This window comes from Xyrauchen texanus, chromosome 46 (genome assembly GCF_025860055.1).
Source record: "Xyrauchen texanus isolate HMW12.3.18 chromosome 46, RBS_HiC_50CHRs, whole genome shotgun sequence".
Classification (NCBI taxonomy): domain Eukaryota; kingdom Metazoa; phylum Chordata; class Actinopteri; order Cypriniformes; family Catostomidae; genus Xyrauchen; species Xyrauchen texanus.
Genome location: NC_068321.1, coordinates 21,738,263 through 21,761,648, shown reverse-complemented (window position 1 = coordinate 21,761,648; position 23,386 = coordinate 21,738,263). Strand labels below are relative to the sequence as shown.

General features: G+C 38.4%; 2 protein-coding genes across 4 annotated transcripts; one reads left to right on the top strand and one right to left on the bottom strand.

Moving 5' to 3' along the window:
- Positions 1 to 56: 56 nt before the first annotated feature.
- On the bottom strand, positions 57 to 3,196 carry rag2 (recombination activating gene 2). The gene is made up of 2 exons (XM_052120253.1): positions 3,072 to 3,196; positions 57 to 1,864 (listed from the first exon to the last, which is right to left on the bottom strand). The coding sequence occupies exon 2, from the start codon at positions 1,848 to 1,850 to the stop codon at positions 258 to 260; it is 1,593 nt and encodes a 530-aa protein (XP_051976213.1). The 5' UTR covers positions 1,851 to 1,864; positions 3,072 to 3,196; the 3' UTR covers positions 57 to 257.
- On the top strand, positions 2,658 to 23,386 carry iftap (intraflagellar transport associated protein). 3 transcript variants are annotated; one of them, XM_052120255.1, is made up of 8 exons: positions 2,665 to 2,685; positions 3,228 to 3,287; positions 8,093 to 8,235; positions 8,334 to 8,506; positions 10,984 to 11,058; positions 14,751 to 14,817; positions 20,033 to 20,172; positions 21,218 to 23,386. In XM_052120255.1, exons 2-8 carry the CDS (start codon positions 3,256 to 3,258, stop codon positions 21,326 to 21,328), a joined length of 741 nt encoding a protein of 246 aa, XP_051976215.1. In that variant the 5' UTR covers positions 2,665 to 2,685; positions 3,228 to 3,255; the 3' UTR covers positions 21,329 to 23,386. The 3 variants fall into 3 exon arrangements, with proteins under 3 accessions (XP_051976216.1, XP_051976215.1, XP_051976217.1); XM_052120256.1 differs by lacking the exon at positions 3,228 to 3,287 and having other exon boundaries at positions 2,658 to 2,685; positions 21,218 to 23,385; XM_052120257.1 differs by lacking the exon at positions 2,665 to 2,685 and having other exon boundaries at positions 3,228 to 3,291.

Sequence of the window (23,386 nt, the reverse complement as noted above, 5' to 3'; positions counted from 1 at the left end):
TAATAGGCAAATGATAATGAGTAATGAAAGTAGTAATTTAGTCACATGCAGTCCCAACTTATAAGCTTATTTATTCATTTAATCATCGTTAAATTTCTGTCATTTTAATCAGTCTGAAAAATACACTTTTTTGCTTATATAAAACCCAAAATAAAAATTATTACAATAAACAATGTTAACCAAGCTTTGTCCAATAGGAATAATTTTTTTAACACATGTTTCATATTATGAGATGATATAGGGAATGTAACAACAACTCAATCAAAAAGCCTTCTGATGAAACTCTTCTTTGCTGGGGTAATTTTTAGTGACACTGGAGCCTTGCGGTGGATCATCTTCATTGGGACTCGCTTCAAAGGCAACAACTGGTGTGGTGGGGTCATTTCTTGCTTAGGCAGGCCTCCGTGATCCAGGCAAAAGTACTTGCTGTTTCCTTGAGAGAGGCGGAGCAAAAGGCTTTCAGATAGCTCCATGCATTGGGCATGGACCCAGTGTCCACCTTCACCCCTGGAGCAGAAAATCATTGCAGGTCGGGTGAGCTCAGTGGAGTAGTAGGGCTCCCAGGTGTTGGGGTCTACCTGGCAGGTGAGGCAGCACTTGATCCAATAGCCTGTCTGCGATTCATCCTCCTCATCTTCCTCATTGTATGTGTCACCCTCTCCATCACTACTATACTCAAGCTCATGAGGTTCTCGGCCAAAGTAGAGCTCCTCAGAGTCTTCCAATGGTGCTGAGTCCTCTAAATCAGTGGACTCCTGACTACAACCCTGAATTGTCATGTCTCCATCTTGTTCGTGCTGGAAGCTCACCTGGTAGAAGTGGTAGGCATCGGGTGGGACTGGATTTCCTTCTGATGGGACTGCCATCAAAGCATTTCCTTTGCCCAAGGCTCCACCAAACCAAGTACGACTATGGCATATCTCGGTGGTCCACTGCGGAGGTTCACGTGGCTCCATGTGTACTCCGACATCATCCAGACCGACATAGGTGCACTCCATTCGCTTTTGGGTCTCGGATTGGTAGCCACCGATAATTATGTACTCATGGTGGCCAATGGGAGTGGTGATCGCACTGGTGATGGCCAGACCATCATGAAGAACATCACAGGTGATAACAGGGCTTCCTAAGAGAAGCTCCACATGCAGGCGTATCAAACGAGGTGGTCGGCAATCAGAACTGAGAATGTGGCCACCAAGGAAGTAGACACAGTCCTCTCTTGCCAGAGCCACATGAAATGACTGGCCATCCGTAAGCTCTGGGAAGGTATGGGCCGAACTGCAACCAAACTCCAGGTCAATAAGGAAAACTTGTGGTGGACAGTCCACCACACTGTTCCAGTTCTGTGTGGTTCTCTCAGTGGGAGGCATGTAGGACCTGCCGCCAAACAAAATGCAAGCGGTCTTTCCTCTACTGTGGATCACACTGATGGTGTGTCCGTATCGACCGCTAGGAGAGTCTCCAACCAGCTCTTTCTCTTGACATCTCAATGTAACCTTACGGTTGCATCCTCTGCTGTCTACACTTAGAATGTAGAGGCTTGAGGACAGCTCATTGTTGGGTGTTCGCCCACCGTGAATGAGGTAGCATTCGGGACTGCCATCACGAGGTTTAAAATGAGCTATTGCTGGACATCGAAGGGGAGGGAGATAACAGGAGTTGTTTGAGAAAGAGATGGCACGAAGCTTGAGTTCTCCATCTTTTAGACGCACACCAAAGATCCCAGTTGGACATGAACGTTTTGGCCAGCCCTTTTGACCAAAGAGGTAAACATCATTCTCCAGCTCTAGTAAGGAGCAGCCTGGTTGCATAAGGCCAGCACAGTTCACAGCAGTCACAGACTTTAAGGACATCCTTATGCAGGTACCTGTGTAGAATAGAATACAATAGAATTTATAATAAAGAGATTTTTGTTTTTAGTTCAACTTATGGTACAAAACACATACAGACAGATAGACAGATAATATGGATATGCAACAGTCACATATCAGTCCATATAATATAATAACACAACCCGCACCACAATACATAAAGGCTACCTCTCCAACCACATAGAGTACTCATCCGATTTTTTATATATACAGTACATTTGGCCCCAGTCATCAGATATGGCAATATCAATAAATGTGTGAGAAGTTATGCAATATGTGATTGGGTTGGGTTGAAATGTATGTATTCACAATCAGTTGAGTTTTGTGTGAAAGGTTTATACTGTATGCATCCTTGTAGGAAAAAAGCAGTAAAATATAACTGAAAATGTAAATTGTTTTGTTTAATTTTTATAAATCTGTAGTATATAAACATTTTCTTAAAATTACACAATGGTTCACAGATGAATTACACGGTTTGAAGACGATGATTAAAAACAACGCGGAACCATATCACGCTTCCCCTGTTTCCCTGAGAACACGAAAAAGGACAGGTTGTAGTTTTCCTCCACCATTTTCCCTTCTCAACTCACGTTAAAGTTGCAATTATAAGACTACATTTCCTAGCAGAAGAATTTGATTAAAAACAACGCGGAACCATATCACGGCTTCCCTGTTTACATGAGAACACGGAAAAGGACAGGTTGTAGTTTTTCCTCCCCCTTTTCCCCTTCGCAACTCACCTTAAAGTTGCAATAATAAGACTACATTTCCCAGCATTCTGTGCTGAAACTGGTCTGTCTCGCTCTACATTTAAACGGTACGTTTGAGGTCCTCATTATGCGCTCTGAACACTCTCATTTCACAATTTCTTTAAACTTTCAACAGCGTTTCTGCTTTGTGACACTTTTTATTTTACATGTGTTTTAAAGTCTTTAGCTAAAAACATAAGCTAGCGAAATCGCATTAAACACGCAAAATGAGCACGACCGTCAGCGCAGAATAACATTACTCTATTGACAGTAAAACAAAGATTAAAGCTTAAAGCTTTTAACAACCAATCTTTATACATTTTTACATATATATATATATATATATATGAACGTACATTACTATTCATTAAACAGAACATTACAATGGCATTGTTCCAAAACATTTTATATACTTAATATATAGTAACTTTCTATTTGTCCATCTATTCCTTACCTCCTTGGCAGTGCACTCCGAGAGCTGTTTGTTGCTGGTAACTTTTATTTCAGATATAAAAACAAATGGTTTAGTGACAGTGGATGAGGCTCAGTGTTTGTGAAGGTTGACTGGCTCATCTTGAGGTTAACTGTCTGTAACTGTTGCTTTCAACAGGTGGCTGAGTACATCACACAAATTTTGAATGAAAACAAGGACAAAGTCATTGCATCATTGGTTTGTATGTTGATGTGGACTTTAAATGTGTGGTTTGTATCTGATGATGATTCAATCAGCTGATATATTCAACAGACTGAAATAAATTAGATGTAATTTTGGCACTTCACAGCTGGAGTGTACTGCGTAAGTCCAAATTTGTATTTGTGTGTCACCATCAAAAATTTATAAACGATTCCTATTTAAATTTAAAACATAATTTGGAACCAATCCTAAAGTATTCTAATGGGAATTGTCTATAAGAATTCCAATATGTTCCAATATGTATCAATGGAAGCCAATGATATTTAAAAAATATATTTTTTAAATATTACAAAAATAGTACTCCAATAGTACTCTAATTCAGTTTATCTTGCAGGATAATATTATATTCTTAAAGGATTCTTATTATATGCCACTAAGATTGGTTCAGTTATAATATACATCAGAATCATGTACACATTTTATGTGGTTCTTGTTCAGGGTTCATATTTAGTCTTCTGTTCTCTATATCTTGGCAATGCACATTTCAAGGTATGACCTGAAGAATACATTTTTGTAATCATAGAGATGTTCTCTTTAAGGGCAAAGACCCTCCGAAACATGCTCTTTATAATGGATCTGTAATTGTGTATCATGTCACTGTGTAATACGCTGGTAAAATCATATCGCCGTGTATTTGAGTTTTGTATGGCCCCACGTTCGGTGAGGAACAGAATGGTTCTCTCTGTATTTGGTATTTGTTGTAATAAGAGAGAACGCCTCTCTTATTACAACAAATACCAAATACAGAGTGAGTCACACATCAAATTTTGGCAGGGGGTAGTTCAGAATTGTAAAGATACTCCTTATTTCCTGCAGGCTTATATTTTCATTTGCTGTTTCTGCTCGGCAGCTCCTTAAAAGAAGGAGAGGAATTAGGAGACTGTTATTTGAAGAGAGAGAGATAGAAAGAACAGCTGTGCCTACCCTATTAGCATAATGTTTTTGTGTTTTGGGGAGCTGTGTGTGTGTGTGTGTGTGTGTGTGTGTGTATGTGAGAGCCCTCATGCAGTTACATATTTGTTTTGGAGGCCAATAGATTGTGTTTGTGTGTGTGTGTGTGTGTGTGTGTGTGTGTGCAATAGACGAAAGAGCGTGCAAAACAAAGTGCCGTAACCACGAGTGCCTGAAAGAATAGTAAAAACACAAACAGCCAGGCACCTGTGTCTCTGAGCTTGTGCTGAAGAGCAGGGCCATGTAGATGAGGCTCATCGGCTCCCCTGAGGCACAAAAGAAAATAAAGAATTCCTCAAGTGTCTCCAAGCGCACTGGAGAGCTTCATTCTTGCAGTCAAGCGCTCTTACATGGCAGTGTTCACACTTACAAATGTAGTAAAATAAACCTGTTGAGTCCTGGAGGAGATCTGTGTATCACTGATGTAAATAAATTTTGCCGTTAGCCAGGTCTCCCGCAGAGAGACAGACAGAAGGAAAGTAGAGTGAAAGAGCACCTGAAAGGTCGACATACCGATACGAGAGAGCAATGTGATGCATTGCAACAAAACTAGAACGTCCCCATTATCCGCAATAATCAACAAAGATGTAAAGGACTTTCAGTGTTGACGGCTTCATTGATTACGATAGTAGCAAGGTTTCTCAATACTCCATGTCTAAAATCCATTTCATTTGATTAAATCAGTCCGTTTGGAAAGTTTTTTTTTTATTCAGTTAGTTAAAAAACAGATTTGCAGATTCGTATGACATCTCAAAAGTGTTTCCAAGAAGTCGCCAAGTGACATTTTAAGTGTTCTTTTTGGGGGAATAAATATTTAATTAACAACTAGCAAGATTTCATATAAAATCACTTTGATTTTGCTATGTTTACACCTCTTATCGGCACTGGAACAATGTTTTCCTCCACTGAAAATAGAGACTTTAGATGAAAATACTTTGATTTTGCTATATCTAAGTCCCTTTCAAGGCAAGTTAGTCCACTTTGCAGCCATCTTGGGAATGGGAATGTTTTCTATGGTACAAGCGGCATAAAAGTACAGCTTATATGTACTTGAAGGTGGAAAGAACGAAATCTCCAAAATGGTTGGTCTAGATTACAATCAAATAGCATATATTAAATCAGAAATAAAATCTGACAACAATGGTGTCATAAAATGTGCTCTTTATCTCAGATCACACAAAAAAACGCTATTTGTCAGGCCGGACCAGCTAATGCACATGCGCATTCTCGAGTTAACTACAGGCGATGTCTGCATCTAAAATGTGATTGGCTCTTTTAACAGTAAGGCGGGACTTTAATTTCTACATCCGCCATATTTGGCTTTCCAATTTCTGACTAAAAGTGCTCCGTTTCTCATCCACACTGGAATGGCATTTTCCTCCATTGAAAATGGAAACTTTCAAAATGGCTCCCCAGTACTGAATACTTTGGAAAACTGCACATTCAAACAAAACGAAAGGATATTTTCAAACTCCAGAAAAATCTGTTTCCATTTGAAAACTCCGTTTTCAATTTTATAACATTAGTGTTTATCCAAAGTATGCGGTACTAGAGAGCATTTTCATGTGCTTCATTTTCGGTGTTGGAAAACGCCTTTCTAGCGTTGAGGCATAAATAGAGTGAGATCAGTGCATTTCTAAATCCATTTACGTTATATGTTATGATTTCAGCATGTCCCCTTGCAGTTTTACAGCCAAATAGGTGAGTGACTGACAAAGACTTTGCGAATCAGTTCGGTTTTGTCTTTAGCGAGAACCAGTCTGAACTAGCAGAATATCCCAAATATACACTAGCAGATTTTGTGCACTTTTGATGTAAACAGCTTTGTTGATTACGATAGTAGAACAGTTTGTTGCAACACGTCTAGAATCTGATTAATTTACATTTATGCATTTGGCAGACGCTTTTATTCAAAGTGACTTAGTGTACTTGTTACAGGGACAATCCCTATGTCCCTAAGTGCCTTGTGGGCGGCTGTGGCTCAGTTGGTAGAGCGGGTCGGCCATTAATAGCAGGGTTGGTGGTTCGAATCCTGGCCCACACAACTCCACATGCTGAAGTGTCCTTGGGCAAGACACTGAACCCCAAGTTGCTCCCAATGGCAGGCTAGCACCTTGCATGGCAGCTCTGCCACCATTGGTGTATGAATGTGTGAATGAGTCAAAGTGTAAAGCGCTTTGAATACCATTAAGGTTAAAGAGGCGCTATTTACCATTTGCTCAAGGATACAATGGTGGTGGCTGTGAGGATCGAACCAGCGACCTTCTGATTAACAGTTATGTGCTTTAGCCCACTACTCCACCACCATTCCATCTGATTCGTTTTAGTGAATGAGTTCAGGTCAGTGTGGTCAGTTTGTTTACATAAGTTAGTTCAAAAATAGATTTACAGATTCATTAGTCATCACTCAAAAATGTTCCCAGAATTGAAAATGCATAGATTTTGCTATGTTTATACCTTCACTGGATACAGACTTTTGACATTTAGACTTCTTTGGAAAACAACATATTCAAACAAAATGACATGACGTTTTTGCTCCATTTTCAGTGGAGGAAAACACCGTTCCAGTGTAATGAAATCAATGCTTTTTTTAAACAAAAACGTAGTATGGATGCGGCCTTAGATTCTGCTGTTTATTACTGATTTCATGTAAGTTATGTAGGTTTTATAAAATGAGGTATTAATGTCACGTTATGATTCCTCGCATTTTGGCCTAATAAAGTTTTTACTGTCGGGCGATTGGCGAATTGATGATTTTGCGAAGTTCGATCTGGTCATTAACAAGAATCAGTTTAACAAAATGATTAATTTGATTTTTATCTTTATTAGATGAGGAAACTTTTTACATTTTTACTTCTAAAAAAAATGCACAGTTAAAATGCACTGAGAATTTTTTCAAAAAGTAGTATGCTACATTGTTGTCACATGACCTAAGTACGTTACATGTTTCATTCAGCAAGTTGTGCTCTGTTAGATTATCTCGGAAATAAAAAACTTTGAATTTGTACAGTACAGTATAGTAATAGAAACAGTATAAGTAGTATGGTACAGGTAGTATGTTATTCTGAACAGAGTCAGAGAGAGGGAAGAAGAAGGCCAGTGTTACAGCTCACGCCCGAGGCCATGCAAGGATTTGCGCTGTATTACTGATAGAGGAGAGTAATTAGACTCTGGTGTAGCACCTGTTTCTGTCCCCGCTAATGTTGTGCCACCTGAAGATGGTTCTCCCCGGGGCCGAATTGTGATGAATGACAGGGCGATAGCACAGAGGTTCAGACTATGATTGCCGCCATTCTTCATAATCTTTTTATGTCATGGCAATCACTGCCCGTCCCTCTTTCCAACTGTCATTGATTGTAATTAAGCTGAACTTCACAATGATAATTTCATTCCAATCAGGGCTAATGTGACTGTAATGCCTATTGCTGGGTGATAAGTGACCTGAAGAGAAATGAGCCTAGCTGGATCCCTTCATAATTTTTTTTTATTTTGTCAGGGTGTTTGCCAATGTATGTGATTCTTTTATATGGATACTTTTGAATTTGTTTCTGCTTCAGGCTCTCTGGCTCTTCCCACTGCAGCAGAATACGATTGTCTGTCCTGTTTAGAGTGTTAAACATTTTTCAGTGTTTGATTTTTTGATATCAAACACTTTAACTTTAATGGAAGTGACAACCAAGTTTTTAGAACAAGTTTGGTGCTGTTTGAATGGAACTGTAGTTGGTATGGTAAATGCATTGTCAATCCAAACACTGTGTGAACGTATCCAACTTCTTTCTCAGCACTTTTGTTCTGAATGTTTTGTTTCTTTCTCTCTCTTTGTCTTATAGGTTTGACAGGATGCCAGGTTTATTTCAGGGCTCAGTTGAGGAACACCATGACCAGACCATGACTGAAGCTCTGGAGCAGTTTCTTAACTCCCCTGAGCAAAATTATGAGCAGTTCCTGACCACCTTCACCTACCTGACGCCAGGTGAGCCTTACAAATCTTCTCTCCCCTGATATGTCCTCAGACTGATGTATTGTATCTTTGCCTGTAGTTTTTGGTCTCACTGTTGTAACCTATTCCAGAGAATGTGAGGGATCCATGTTTGACTGTCCCTGGAGGACATGGAGACTCATCCCACAGAGAGATGTACAGCAGTCGAGAGGGACAGAGAGATGGCGTGACAGAGACAGAGGAGAGTGCATTCCAATTGGAAGGACAGGCGAAACGCTGCTCACTGCCTGCTGATCAGGAAGAGGTCAGAGCCTTACACACACACACACACACACACACACACACACACACGTTGTGTTTCCATGTTTTATGGGGACTTTCCATAGACATAATGGTTTTTATACTGTACAAACTTTATATTCTATCCCCTAAACCTAACCCAACCCCTAAACCTAACCCTCACAGAAAACTTTCTGCATTTTTAAATAAAAAAAAAACATAATTTAGTATGATTTATAAGCTGTTTTCCTCACGGGGACCGACAAAATGTCCCCACAAGGTCAAAAATGCCGGGTTTTACTATCCTTATGGGAACATTTGGTCCCCACAAAGTGATAAATACACGCTCACACACACACACACACACACACACACACACACACACACACACATACACACACACACACACACACATGCTTTGTGTTTACATGTTTTATGGAGACTTTCCATAGACATAATGGTTTTTATACTATACAAACTTTATATTCTATCTCCTAACCCTACCCCTAAACCTAACCCTCACAGAAAACATTCTGCATTTTTTCATTTTCAAAAAACATAATATAGGCTGTTTTCCTCATGGAGACCGACACATTGTCCCCAAAACGTCAAAAATGTAGGGTTTTACTAGCCTTATGGGGACATTTGGTCAGCCAAAAAGTGATAAATACACAAGGTAAAAGTTCCCACACTAGCTAAAAAGAATATTTATTGACAAAATATTTTATAAGTATTATATGAAAATAGTATATGAGAATATATTGATACAATTGTAACTTTTGTACAATTTTGTACAATTGAACAAGTTGTAACAAGCTCGGAATCTGCTTCCCTGATGAAAAAGGCATGTAAAAAATAAATCTAGGCTACAATAATAGTTGTAGTAATCTTTTATTGTAATACCATCCTCATAAAATCACAAAGATACACTAAACATGTACTATTTTTTATTAACTTCAGCCAATATTAGCAAACTTGGTAAGCTAAAAACAACTAAAAGCACTATATGTTACATTGGCATTGGCAAATTATCAAACGTGAGTTGCCACCTGCTAATGCCATCCCACCAGCACTGTTGAGAATGGTTGAGTACTGCTAAGCTCACTGTGCAGAGAACGGTTTATAATGGTGCCATGCCGATTCATGCTCAAGTGGAAATGCTACTGTAATTGTTCCGCTGCATGCTCAGAACTGTTCGGCCCAATTATGGAAAAATGGCTAAAGAGTCTTGAGGGATGTCTGTTTGTTTTGGGCCAGTAAATAACCACCTAGCAACCAGTAAATAACCACGACTGGAAACCAGTCACAACAACCTAGCATTGTGGCAGTAACATTTGTGCGGGTAAGCGCCACTCACATTTTCTTCAAAATGCAACCATCTAGCAACACTCTAGTAACCACCCAGAACACCCTAACAACCATATAGAAACACATTAAAAAACACTCAGAATACCTTAGCAAACATACAGCAACACTCTGGAAACCACCCACAACAACCTTGCATTGTGGCAGTGACTTTTGTATAGGCAAACAAACACTCACATTTTTTGCAGAATGCAACCAACTAGCAGTTATCAAGCAATCACATAAAAACTTGGCAAAATACACCTTAGCAGCCACATTGCAACACTCTATCAACCACCAGAACACCCTAGCAACCACTTAGAAATAAGCTAAAACACCACATGACAACTCCCTGGCTACCATCCACAACAACCTACTGTAGCATCATGGCTAGGTTGTTGTGTGTTGTTTTGTGGTTCTTCTTCTTGTTGCGCATGGTGCTAACAAAGCTGTGGTCATGATGCATATTGACACAATGTATACCTTAAGTGCATTGTAAAGGCGATCACACACCAGACGAGAAGCGCCAGGACACTGCAAAGGTATTAAAACACATGGCATGTGAGTGCGGTTCAGGTACAAATGTGGCGAAGACTTTTTATGAGTCCACACCACTTACGGTTTCTTCTGAAAATGTAAAAACGTCTCCCATCTTTTCTCTATTTTCCCTCTTTCTGATGTATTTCTGCTCCTATACTTGGAAATCCTTCTTAGATTCTTGGATGGCTTCATTGAGATGTGTATTTTGGTTATTTGTCTCTGTGTGTGTGTGTGTGTGTGTGTGTGTGTGTGTGTGTGTGTGTGTGTGTGTGTGTGTGTGTGTGTGTGTGTGTGTGTGTGTGTGTGTTTGTCAGTGTGTGAATGGTGCTTAAGACTCCTGCCTGGCTCACGTATTGATCTCAGTGGGGCTCTGGCGAGCCTCAGCACTGGTTACTGTCAATAATACAAAGCACATCAGCCAACAGCACAGGCCAGTCAATGCTACTCTGCCATACTGTATGTAGCTCTTCGTCACCGGCAGAGAAAAACAGCTGTATTGATTATAATGTTGTTTTGATTGTAATCACAATGGTTCACATGGGAGCTGTCATCTCAGAGCTTTGTTAAATGAAATTAGATAGTGATGGTGAGTTTATGAGTTTGTGTGTGTTTATATAGGTGGTGTTGGATAGTGGATGTGTTGGAGGAAGACTTGGGAATGCATGGAGGCCTGGTCCAGGAACACCTGTGAAGGTAAGTGGTCAGATGTTGACATATAAAACCTCAATTGAAGGCCTGTTGACACCAAGAACAAATTGACTAAAACATAAGTAGAACTAAGATTTAAGTAGAAATTAAGAATTAAGTAGAAAATAAAATCTATAAATATATATATATATATATACAGCCATGGCCAAAAGTATTGACAGTGACATACATTTTGTGTTTTGCTAAATTTGCTGCTTCAGTATTTGTAGATTATTTTTTCACATGTTTCTATGGTATTCTGGAAAACAATGATGAGCATTTCATAAGTTTTAAAGGATTTTATTGGCAAAAACACAAAATTTATACAAAGAGTTAACATTTACAGCGTTGACCCTTGTTCATAACCTCTGTAATTCACTCTGGCATGCTGGATATCAGCTTCTGGGCCAAATCCTGACTGATGGCGATCCATTCTTTACTTGTTAGTGCTCGGAGTTGATCACACTTCAGATTCACTCAGATTCACTTTATTAGCCATTTGCAGTATAAAACCACATTGAAAAAAGAAAATGTGCAAGAAGCTCAAGGTGCAACGTCAACACATAAAAGGACATAACATAAAACAGACAAGCAAATGCCACATAGAACTCAATAATAAAACACCGTACAATAAAATCCATGCATTGATTTAAAGTGCCTGATTTAAAGTGCTTTGTTTAAAGTGATCACAGCTTGGGGAAAGAAACTGTTTAAATGACGATCAGTGGAACATTTGACAGAGCGATACCTTCTCCCTGAGGGAAGCATCTCAAAGAAGGCCCTTGCAGGATGGCCTGAATCATCATTAACAATTTTTAAAGCTCGATCCAAAAGTCTAGCTTTATATGTAACCTCCAGAAGCGGCAAAGTGCAGCCAATAGTCCCGCTGGCTGAACGAACCACTTTGTTCAAAAGGTGAGATTACCAAACCACACAGTAATACAACTAGTTAGAACACTCTCAATTACACAGTAGTAAAAATTCAGAAGAATCTTAGTATTTTGGGTGAACGCTCGAAGCCTACGTAAAAAGAAAAGGCGCTGTCTCGCTTTCTTAGCAATGTTAGTTGTATTAGAGCTCCAGTTCAAATCATGAGAGAGAGTCACACCCAAAAATTTACATTTCTCAATAATCTGCACATTTGAATCATCGATAGTAATAGGCACCTGATTCCTATTGTGACCAAAATCAATAACAAGTTCACACGTTTTTGAAGTGTTCAAAAGCAAGTTGTTTTCCTTACTCCATTGAACAACCTTCTCCACCTCCTTACGATAATGAGATTCATCGTTTAAACTGATCAGCCCAATGATTGTTGTATCATCTGCATATTTGATTATCACATTATTAGCATTGGATGCTTCAAGGTCATGAGTATACAATGTGAACAATAGGGGGCTCAAGATACACCCCTGTGGTGAACCAGTGCTAACATACAGCTCATCTGAAATGCAACCATTGATTTTGACCCTTTGTGGTCGACTAGTAAGAAAATTTAAAATCCATTTACAAATGGCATCATCGAGTCCTAGACATTTCAGTTTGTGAAAGAGCTTTGTAGGGACCATTGAATTAAAAGCCAAACTATAGTCTATAAATAGCATTCTAGCATATGATTTATGTACATCTAGATGCTTATAGACAGAGTTTAAAGCAAAGGAAATGGCGTCCTCAACACTTATATGCAAATTGTAGTGGGTCCACAGACACAGGGATTTGATCTTTGATAAAGTTTAATTAATTAACTCCAACAACAACCGCTCAAAGGTTTTCATCAGGACAGATGTGAGGGCCACTGGCCGATAGTCATTCAGACTCGTCACAGGTGTCTTCTTGGGCACTGGAATTATAAATGATCTTTTAAAGCTGAAGCCCACTTTGTGGGCTTCAGCTTGTCCACTCGCCTTTTGAGGATTGACCACAGGTTCTGTATGGGATTAAGATCCGGGGAGTTGCCAGGCCATGGATCAAAAATGTCAATGTAATGATCTCCGAGCCACTTCGTTATCACTCTTGCCTTGTGACATGGTGCTCCATCATGCTGGAAAATGCACGGATCATCACCAAATTGCTCCTGGATCGTTGGGAGAAGTTGCTCTTGCAGGACGTTTTGATACCATTCTTTATTCATGGCAGTGTTTTTGGGCATAATTGTGAGAGAGCCCACTCCCTTGGATGAAAAGCAACCCCACACATGGATGGTCTCAGGATGCTTCACTATTGGCATGACACAGGACTCAAAGTAGCATTCACCTTTTCTTCTCTGAACTATCGATTTTCCAGATGTCCCAAACAGTTGGAATGGGGATTCATCAGAGAAAATAACTTTGCACCAGTCTTCTGCTGGCCAATCCTTGTACTTCCTGCAGAATTTCAGTCTGTCCTTGATGTGTTCCTTGGAAAAAAGTGGCTTCTCTGCTGCCCTTCTTGACACCAGGCCATTGTCCAAAAGTCTTCGCCTCACTGTGTGTGCGGATGCACTCACACCAACCTGCTGCCACTACTGAGCAAGCTCTGCACTGGTGGTGACAATTTCGTAGCTGATTCTTCAGGAGGAGATGGTCCTGGCGCTTGCTGGACACTCTGGGACTTCCTGAAGCCTTCCTCACTGCAGTTGAACCTCTCTCCTTGAAGTTCTTGATGATCCGGTAAATGTTTTTTTCAGGTGCAATATTCTTTGCAGCAATTCCCTTGCATGTGAGGCCATTTTGATGCAAAGCGATGATGGCTGCACATCTTTCTTTAGAGGTAACCACTGCGAACAAGAACACAATGATTGGAAGCACTGTGATTTCACCTGACTAGTTCTCATTCACACTTTCCCAGGTGCCGCTGATATGATTAGTGAAATGATGTTAGCTGGTCATTTTGTGCCAGGACCAAAAACTGTGAAATTTGGGTTCATTTTTTGGGCCAATTAAGCTTTTTGCAATTATTTAAAATGCATCTGATCACTCTGCACAATAATCTATAAACAATGCGAATCAACACCACAACAACTGAAGCAGAAAATGTGCTAAACACAAAATTTATGTCACTGCCAATTCATTTGGCCATGGCTGTATATATATTTATATATTTTTGGTGCTGAAAATTTCTACTTAAATCTTGGTTAATCTCCCTTAAATTCAATGTGAAATTCCATTCAGAATGCATTTTACTTACATAAGGTGACGTATTTCAGGGTACAACACTGTCAAGGATTTTAGAGAATTGACTGTATGATAAAAAGTGGCCATTCTGTACCAAAATGGAGCAAGTTTGACCTGAAACAGTGTCTAAATTAAAATATTGCTCAACATCATCCATTAGGAGAAAGGGAAAGTTGTTGCAGGGTATTTCATTTTGATTAAAGATTACAAAGACTTTTTTCTTTCATCTTTAATAACATTCACAGTTGGATCTTTCACAAAAAGGAAAGAATAGGAATGTGCATTTAGAAAGTTAACAGGGTCAATTTTGATTTCATGTCTTTATATAATATAATTTTACTCTCATAGTCAAATTAAAAACTCATTATTAACTCATTTACTCTCATTTCAAAGTATAAAATTATTCTATTTTTCACCCCAAACTGTGCCATAGCTAATGAATTAATGAACAAAATGAATGTATAAAATGAAGATACAGATTTCACTACTAGTATCTACTGATTTTTTTTGTTTGTTTTTTGTCTTTTCTGTTTTTTTTCATGCCAGTTTGATAATTATATAGGAGATTTGGAGGAACATGGTGAAGATGAAGAGGAACTCGCTGATGTTACAGGTGTTTGTTTATCTGAAACACAATATTATGTGTGTAGACACATATACAAATGCAGTTTACACATATTTAGTTTATAAATGCTAGATTGTAGAGGTTCAGATTCATATTAAAGGATCTTATTCTTTTGTTATGGAAAGCAGATTCCAGAGAATTTCTGTCATCATTTTCGTAATTCGCTGTAGCTTTAAATGGAATCTGATCCAACAAATCACAGCTTCTTATGTTGGAATAACCTGTGTGGATCTGTTTCAAAATGTGAAAAGGGCTGAATGCTCCCATAAATATTCTTTTCATGTGCATATGTGATCACTTTACCTATTAATAGGGTTTAGTGGATATCATGTGCATGCTATATTTTGTAATTAGGGCTGTCTTACAGCTTGATTTAAATATATTACCATTTATTACACATATTCAATGCATGCAAATTCTAAAGCGCTCCCTGGTCATTAGAGCTGGAGGAAAGCGCTCGCTCGGCGAGGCTTGACACTCGCTGTGCTGGCTTGTAATGAGACTGCACACGTACCAGCTCATTTCTGCAGTGCCAGAGTGACTCATTTAAACAGTGATGAGCAGTTTAATACAAAAATAAATAAATAATGTGGAGAAAAGAATCTTTTATTGGATGGTCTTTGTGTTTAAAGGAGGGCTTCCTCATTTTGTGGTGTTGCCTGTGATCTGATTGATAATACAGGAGGAAAGCATAAGGTCTGTGTAAGTAGAAGTCATTAGGTGTCGTGTTTAAAATGGCAAGCAAAGAATAATAAAGGTGGAGGCTGAACTTCACCCTAATTAACATGAATAATCACGCTGCTGCTGGGGTTTGCAAAAAAAAACGAGGGAACGAAAAGGTAAAAGAGAAAGACAGAGTCTGAGATGGCAACGGCAATAATTGCCTTCAATGACACGCCAGCGCTCACCACAAAATGAATCTTCAAACGGGTCGAGGGGTCGGTGGCGTGAAGGCGGTTCTGGTCAAAATGGATCAAGGTTAGGAAAAAAACACAATAATCGCCTGCGGCTTTAAAGAAACAGTTCACCCAAAAATTAAAATGAGGTTACAATTTGCTCACCGTCATGTCATTCCGAACCCGAATGGCTTTCTTTTTTATGTGGAGTACAAAAGGAGTTTTTTAAATAAATATCCTGGTCTGTCTTAAATAAAATGTCAGTGGATATTGCCTTAGTTTAAAGCTTAAAAAAGACCCAAAGTATCGTAAAAGAACACTAAGAACTACTATTTACACTAACACTAGCGCTTTCAATTCCGCCACTTTTTTGGCACAGGCAAGAAAGTCTTTCAGTGGACGTAATTACTTTAGGCTATAACAATCATGTCATGTACTGGTTATGTAGCTGACACGCTTTGGGCCAAGATGAGGAAGTAGGACATTGTCGGAAACTTAAATACGAATGACCATTATGTCAAATGTCCACTAAAGACGATGAATTTGTGGCGACTATAAATTAATAGCAATATTTTGGAATTAGCCCACTGTATGTGTAAGGTGAATTTTTAAATTTGGGTGTAAAAAATTGCCGGCGGCGGCCAAAATATGCAGCAGACTTTAAGGGGCTTTAAAGTGAGGTAATATCATCTGCGATTTTATTGAAAAGAAAGACTGCGATGTTTATTAAAACATCTCCTTTTGTGCGCTGGATGACAAAGTAAGTCTTACAGGTTTGGACCAATATGAGGTAAGTATTGTGAGTAAACAACATCAGAGTTTTAATTTTTGGGGGAACTATTCCTTTAATGAAACCTGCTTCTCTACGGTGTTCAAGGAGATTCAGCCTCCAGATTAATTCATTAGCGGCATGCAGCCTGTTCCTGTGTTTCCTTAGTTAGCTGTTTAATGACCTTGTTTGTGATAGCATGTTGTTCAGAAAGTAGCTCTGAAGGGTAAAGGTGTTTTTAGAGGTGTGCAGATTCCATATGCTGGCGTATCTACACACAGTGTGGTGTACACACTCGAATGCACACTGAAATGCTCATTTCACCCCAGATGCCTGGTGCTCACCCAGCAACTTCAAATATGACTTTAAATGTGCCAGTAATTAGCTGTTTAATTAAGATCCAAATCAATCACACTTGCCAAGCCTGATGTATCTCTCTCACACACAAACTACAAAAAAAAACAAAAAAACAACAACACAGATAAAGGTCATAACAACAGATTATTAGCACATAAATCTATCTTTTGTGACATTAAAAAGCTACTTAACTCAAATATGATAATTCTGTAATTATTTACTCACCCTTATGTGTTCAAAACCATATGGCTTTTTGTATGGTGCACAAAAAAATTATTTTTTTGCAGAATGTCCTCACAGTTGACCTTTATGGTATTTTAAGGCCTACTCTTTAAAGGGATAGTTCACCCAAAACTGAAAATTCTCTCATCATTTACTCACCCTCATAACACCCCAGATGTGTATGACTTTCTTTCTTCTGCAGAACACAAACAAAGATTTTTAGAAGAATATTTCAGCTCTGTCGGTCCACACAATGCAAGTGAATGGTGACCAGAACTTTCAAGCTCCAAAAATCACATAAGGTCAGATAAAAGTAATCCATAAGACTCCAGTGGTTCAATCCATGTCTTCAGAAGTGACATGATAAGTGTGGGTAAAAAAAAAAACAGACCAATATTAAAGTCAATTTTCACTATAAATCTCCATTTTCACTCTCACTTTCGTATTCTTTCACATTTGGAAAGTGAAAATGGAGATTTATGGTAATAAAAAAAAAAAACTTATTAGGAACACCATACTAATACTGTGTTTGACCCCATTTCGCCTTCAGAACTGCCTTAATTCTACGTGGCATTGATTAAACAAGGTGCTGAAAGCATTCTTTAGAAATGTTGGCCCATATTGATAGGATAGCATCTTGCAGTTGATGGAGATTTGTGGGATGCACATCCAGGGCACGAAGCTCCCGTTCCACCACATCCCAAAGATGCTCTATTGGGTTGAGATCTGGTGACTGTGGGGGCCATTTTAGTACAGTGAACTCATTGTCATGTTCAAGAAACCAATTTGAAATGATTCGAGCTTTGTGACATGGTGCATTATCCTGCAGGAAGTAGCCATCAGAGGATGGGTACATGGTGGCCATAAAGGGATGGACATGGTCAGAAACAATGCTCAGGTAGGCCATGGCATTTAAACGATGCCCAATTGGCACTAAGGGGCCTAAAGTGTGCCAAGAAAACATCCCCCACACCATTACACCACCACCACCAGCCTGCACAGTGGTAACAAGGCATGATGGATCCATGTTCTCATTCTGTTTACGCCAAATTCTGACTCTACCATCTGAATGTCTCAACAGAAATCGAGACTCATCAGACCAGGCAACATTTTTCCATTCTTCAACTGTCCAATTTTGGTGAGCTCTTGCAAATTGTAGCCTCTTTTTCCTATTTGTAGTGGAGATGAGTGGTACCCGTTGGGGTCTTCTGCTGTTGTAGCCCATCCGCCTCAAGATTGTGCGTGTTGTGGCTTCACAAATGCTTTGCTGCATACCTCGGTTGTAACGAGTGGTTATTTAAGGCAAAGTTGCTCTTCTATCAGCTTGAATCAGTCGGCCCATTCTCCTCTGACCTCTAGCATCAACAAGGCATTTTCGCCCACAGGACTGCCGCATACTGGATGTTTTTCCCTTTTCACACCATTCTTTGTAAACTCTAGAAATGGTTGTGCGTGAAAATCCCAGTAACTGAGCAGATTGTGAAATACTCAGACCGGCCCGTCTGGCACCAACAACCATGCCACGCTCAAAATTGCTTAAATCACCTTTCTTTCCCATTCTGACATTCAGTTTGGAGTTCAGGAGATTGTCTTGACCAGGACCACACCCCTAAATGCATTGAAGCATCTGCCATGTGATTGGTTGATTAGATAATTGCATTAATGAGAAATTGAACAGGTGTTCCTAATAATCCTTTAGGTGAGTGTATATATCTGTTTCTCATGCACAGCTGTCATATTTCTTCTGAAGATATGTATTAAACCACTTTGTTTTTGCACCTTGACAGCCCCTGGTCATTAAAAGCTTTCATCAGATGGACAAGAGGAGCTCAAACATTCTGTAAAATATCTATTTTTGTGTTGCACTGAAAAACGAAAGATAGTCATACAGACTTAATGAGTGAAATATGACGTTTCTTTTAAGAGTTCACTTTATGTGTAGAGGGGAATAGTATTATCATATCCTCATTGCTCTTTTAATAAATCTGTGGAAAGGGCAATTGTGTGTGTGTATGTGCGAATGAGAAAGGGTTCTGAAGATAAAAGTTCTCTCAGTAGTTTCAATGAAAACTTCATAAAGGCCGACTCCATAAATAAACATTATAACCTCCTTTATATGTGTATTATCAGATAGACCTTAATATGTATGCAAATTCAGTGTTGAAAAGTGAAAGAATGTGTGTGTATGCATTTGTGATATAAAGGAACAGTTGACCCAAACAATTTAATTCTGTTATCATTTACATTTTCAAAAGTGTTGCAAGATGTGTAGCTTAAGGTTTAAAACCAGTGATAAAACGTTTTCTTTTAAACTACTGTGTTTGCATTATTGTAATTAAACGCAAATTACAATAGATTTGAGAGCTACAGTAAAAGGGAAAAATGTAAAACTACTTGAATTTAGTTCTGTTCATCACCAAAAGCTATCATGTTGCTCCAGAACACTTGGAATATAGCACGGATGTCATATTTTTTGTCCTCCATTGATATTTAAACCATAAACCACTTTTGTTATAAAGGAAAAGCAGCTCAGACATTCTGCTAAATATCCCCTTTTGTGTTCCACGGAAAAAAGTAAGTCATACAGGTTTGGAACAGTATGAGGTTAAATGATTACATGAGCTTTTTTTTTAACGAACTATCCCTTTAAAGTCAAATGAACCTATTCCAAGAATGTTATATGAACATTGTAACAAGCTCCTTAAACATCTAATCTTTAGTTGATTTCTGACATACCTTGAAAAGGATGATGTCAGAACCCTAACACTGCATTGACAAGAATCAAGTTGATTAAAAAGGGTTGTGCAGATATTCATCACACAGGTGTGTTATCATACTAATAAAAGGACCTGCGTGCAAAGAGAACTCTGTAGAGTGCTTACTGACCACTTTGTGCAAAGGTCATCTATTAATCATATGTGTGTCTTTTTGTGTGATGCGTTTACCACCTCTTTGTCAGGCACATGTGCACTCCCCGGTGAGGTTAAAGAGGATAAGATACCTGCATCCTCTTCATCTCTCTGTCACCACACACTGCTGGAGATATCCTCTACTTTTACAGACCAGAGAAAACACACTCTCAGTGCTGCTGAGAATCAGGTATACACCAACTGACTGTCTGTTCCTCCACAATGTGCCACTTTCTAAAGCGTGATTTTGGGTCCGTGTACTTTTAAGTTCATTCGTTGTTTAAAAAAAAAAAAGAAAAAATCGTTAGCACATGACTTGCAATGAGATACATTTGAAAATTAGCATTGCATAACCAACTACATTTACAAGCTTGTCCGAAAACATTCGAACTGTGCGGTAGCTCAACTAGTAGAGCATTGCACTTGCGATACAAAGGACCAGAGTACGAGTCTCGAAGAGCATGCAAGTCGACATGAGAGTTAAAAGTGTAATGTGGTTGTGGTTGCTTCAGCAATTGTGTTTTTCATTTCACATTTTCTTTTATGACACCATCAGTTAGATTTAGGGTTGGGAGGTAGGTTTTGTTTATTTAAAATTCGATAGATTAACCTTCGGGTTAGGTGAATATTTCACCTTGGAATTGCCATAAGAATAATGAACCATGTGATGTCATTTTTTAATATGATTGTCACCACAGTCACATCATTTTTAATACAGATGGCTGTTTAATTGCCTTTGGGATGAGTCTTGGCCTCTGGTGAAGTTTTGACAGTGTCTGAAATTTGTTTTGCAGTATGATGGCACTTCCTTTTTCAGACAAAACATTGGCAACACTTGCACACCTGCTTGCTTTATAGGGTATAACAGTTTTGCGTGTAAATTAGGATGTCAGAAGTGACATTGACTGGTGACTTTATCTGCCCAGTCAGTACTGTCAATCTTGTCCAGAGGCTTAGTTATGATGTAGTACAATCTGACATAAGTAACAGTTTATGTTGCACAGCCTGTCATGGCTTCTACCAAAGATCTCACTGGGATCATATAGTGCAATGTGTTCAGCAACAATCATAAAAGGACGACGACAAAAAAAATAAATAATATTGTACTGTGTGCACCAGACTTCTAGTTTTCAAAATGTCATGCAGTAATTGAGGTATTGAGATACTTTTGCGTTTGCTTATTTCAGACAGTCTCTGTGAAATTAATCTGTAAAATTGTGTTTTTGTTGTTTTAGAATGAAAGCAATGAGGTTGTTGCTTTCCATCTGGATGAGAACTTTGATTACGACCAAGTTGTGCTGTCTCGCAAATATCAGATCCAGGAGCAGAATTGCGGATCACCATGACAATTTTAATTGGTTGTTTCCAGACTTTGGCAAATGCATTTAACATCTAACAACTATGGGTTTGCAGAGTTAAGTCATTATTAAGAGTATCAGAGACTTTATTTATTTTGGCACTGAAGAAGACGGAAGACAAATGGTCTGTGCATGTCAGCCGTTTGATGGAGTCTTAAACATCAATGTATGAATCATCATTTTGAAGGCTCTTCAATCTTGATGAGTAAACAAACATTGGCATTACAGTCACTACAGAACATTTAGCTCATTTAAGGCAATTATAGAGAAACTACTGCAGCCTTCACCCACAGCCTAATTTAAAGCCTGATATTCACCCAAAAATAAAAATGATCATATATAAATTATAATTGTCATTTACTCCCCCTCATGTCATCCCAGATGTGTATGACTTTCTTTCTTCTGCTCAAAATGTGAAAGAATGTGAAAATGATTTACATAAAAAAAGGACATCTGTTTCTCACCCACACCTATCAAATTGCTTTTGAAGACATAGATTTAACCACTGGAGTCATATTAATTACTTTTATGCTGCATTTATGTGATTTTTGGAGCTTCAAAGGTCTGGTCACCATTCACTTTCATTGTAAGGACCAACATAGCTGAGATATTCTTCTAAACATCTCTTCTAAATAAAATCTTCTAAAAAGTCTTACACATCTGGGATGGCATGAAGGTGAGTAAATAATTAGAGAATTTCTATTTTTGGGTTAAATTTCACTTTAAAAGAATAGTTCACCATAAAAATCATTTATTCATACTCATGTTGTCTAAGCCCCAAAAAGGACAAAAAATAAAAATAAAAAAGCACCTTGAAAGTACTTTACCATAAAAGTAGCCTGAAGGCATACGATAGCTTTGAGTGAGGAACAGGCCAAAATTAAAGTTGTTATTCAGTGATAATTTTCCCCTCCAAAGTACTTGTCAAATCTCATGTGCACTTCTGTATATTTAAACTTGACATGATCAGTTACGACAACATGCGCCAACCAATGCCATTTGGTGTCAATGATGTCTAGCCTGGCGCGACACATCTTTGTGCTCCATATTTTAACATAGTAAATTAGGGAAGATTTTAGTGAATAACATGTTAGATCTAAAACATCCAGTCCAATTGTAAGAATTTCACCACAAATAAGATGACTTGTAGCAAGCTAGAAGCTTTTAGTCGTAAAAGCCCCCACTTATTCCATCCTTAGCCCCAACATGTTCTAAGTTTAATATGCATATTCAAAACAGACCAAACTAAACATGTCTATTTGGTTGTACAAATTAAATGGTCATAATTGTTGTTGCTAGCAAAGTTCAAATGCTGTCAAAGGTCATTTTCAAACTTAACGGCTCAAATAGAGGACCTGTGGCATAACTTTTTTCTGAGCTTCTGACATACTTGGAAAAGTAATTCATTTCTCGTTGCGGCAACCAGTGACTTACTGTGTTTTATTCACTGGAACAAAACACTCACAGATTTTTTTCTAACTAAGAACCTCTTAATAAAAATGCAGAACTGGCTGGTCTTTGAAAATAATCTCTTCCTTTCTCTGGCTTGATTTGGCTGATCATTTATTTTGACATTTCAAAGAATGTCCGAATGTAGCTTAAAATAGTTTTCTAGCTGTTTCCACAGCGTGCTTCCTAATTTTCTCCAACCTTGTTTCATTACTATTTTTTTTTTCTCTTCTGAGTTTCTTTGTACCCTGTGCCTGGAGTCTCTAAAGCAACAAAAATAGTAGTCTTCAACATATTACTGTTAATTTACCTGTTCTAGAATATCAAGAGAGAAATTGTGCATATTTAAACTGCCCTTTGTCTCTACGGCTGTGAATTTTTAATGTCTGCTCCTGTCATACTCTTAAAGCAATTAGTGGACTGAGGGGTTGAAACAAGGTACAAAGAGACAAGACCTTTACAACACACTGCAAAGAGCTGTTTTAAAGGTAAAATGTCTGTGAAGATTAAATATAAATTATATATATATATATATATATATATATATATATATATATATATGGCAATAAACAAAAAGGTGTAGAATTTTAAAAAATG

Bases quoted from the DNA above. Each gene is read 5' to 3' on its own strand.
- rag2 (XM_052120253.1), bottom strand. From the start codon at position 1,850: ATGTCCTTAAAGTCTGTGACTGCTGTGAACTGTGCTGGCCTTATGCAA.
- iftap (XM_052120255.1), top strand. From the start codon at position 3,256: ATGAAAACAAGGACAAAGTCATTGCATCATTG. The intron at 8,507-10,983 runs GTCAGAGCCTTA...GTGTTTATATAG, and splicing joins TGCCTGCTGATCAGGAAGAG to GTGGTGTTGGATAGTGGATG. The intron at 14,818-20,032 runs GTGTTTGTTTAT...CCTCTTTGTCAG, and splicing joins GGAACTCGCTGATGTTACAG to GCACATGTGCACTCCCCGGT.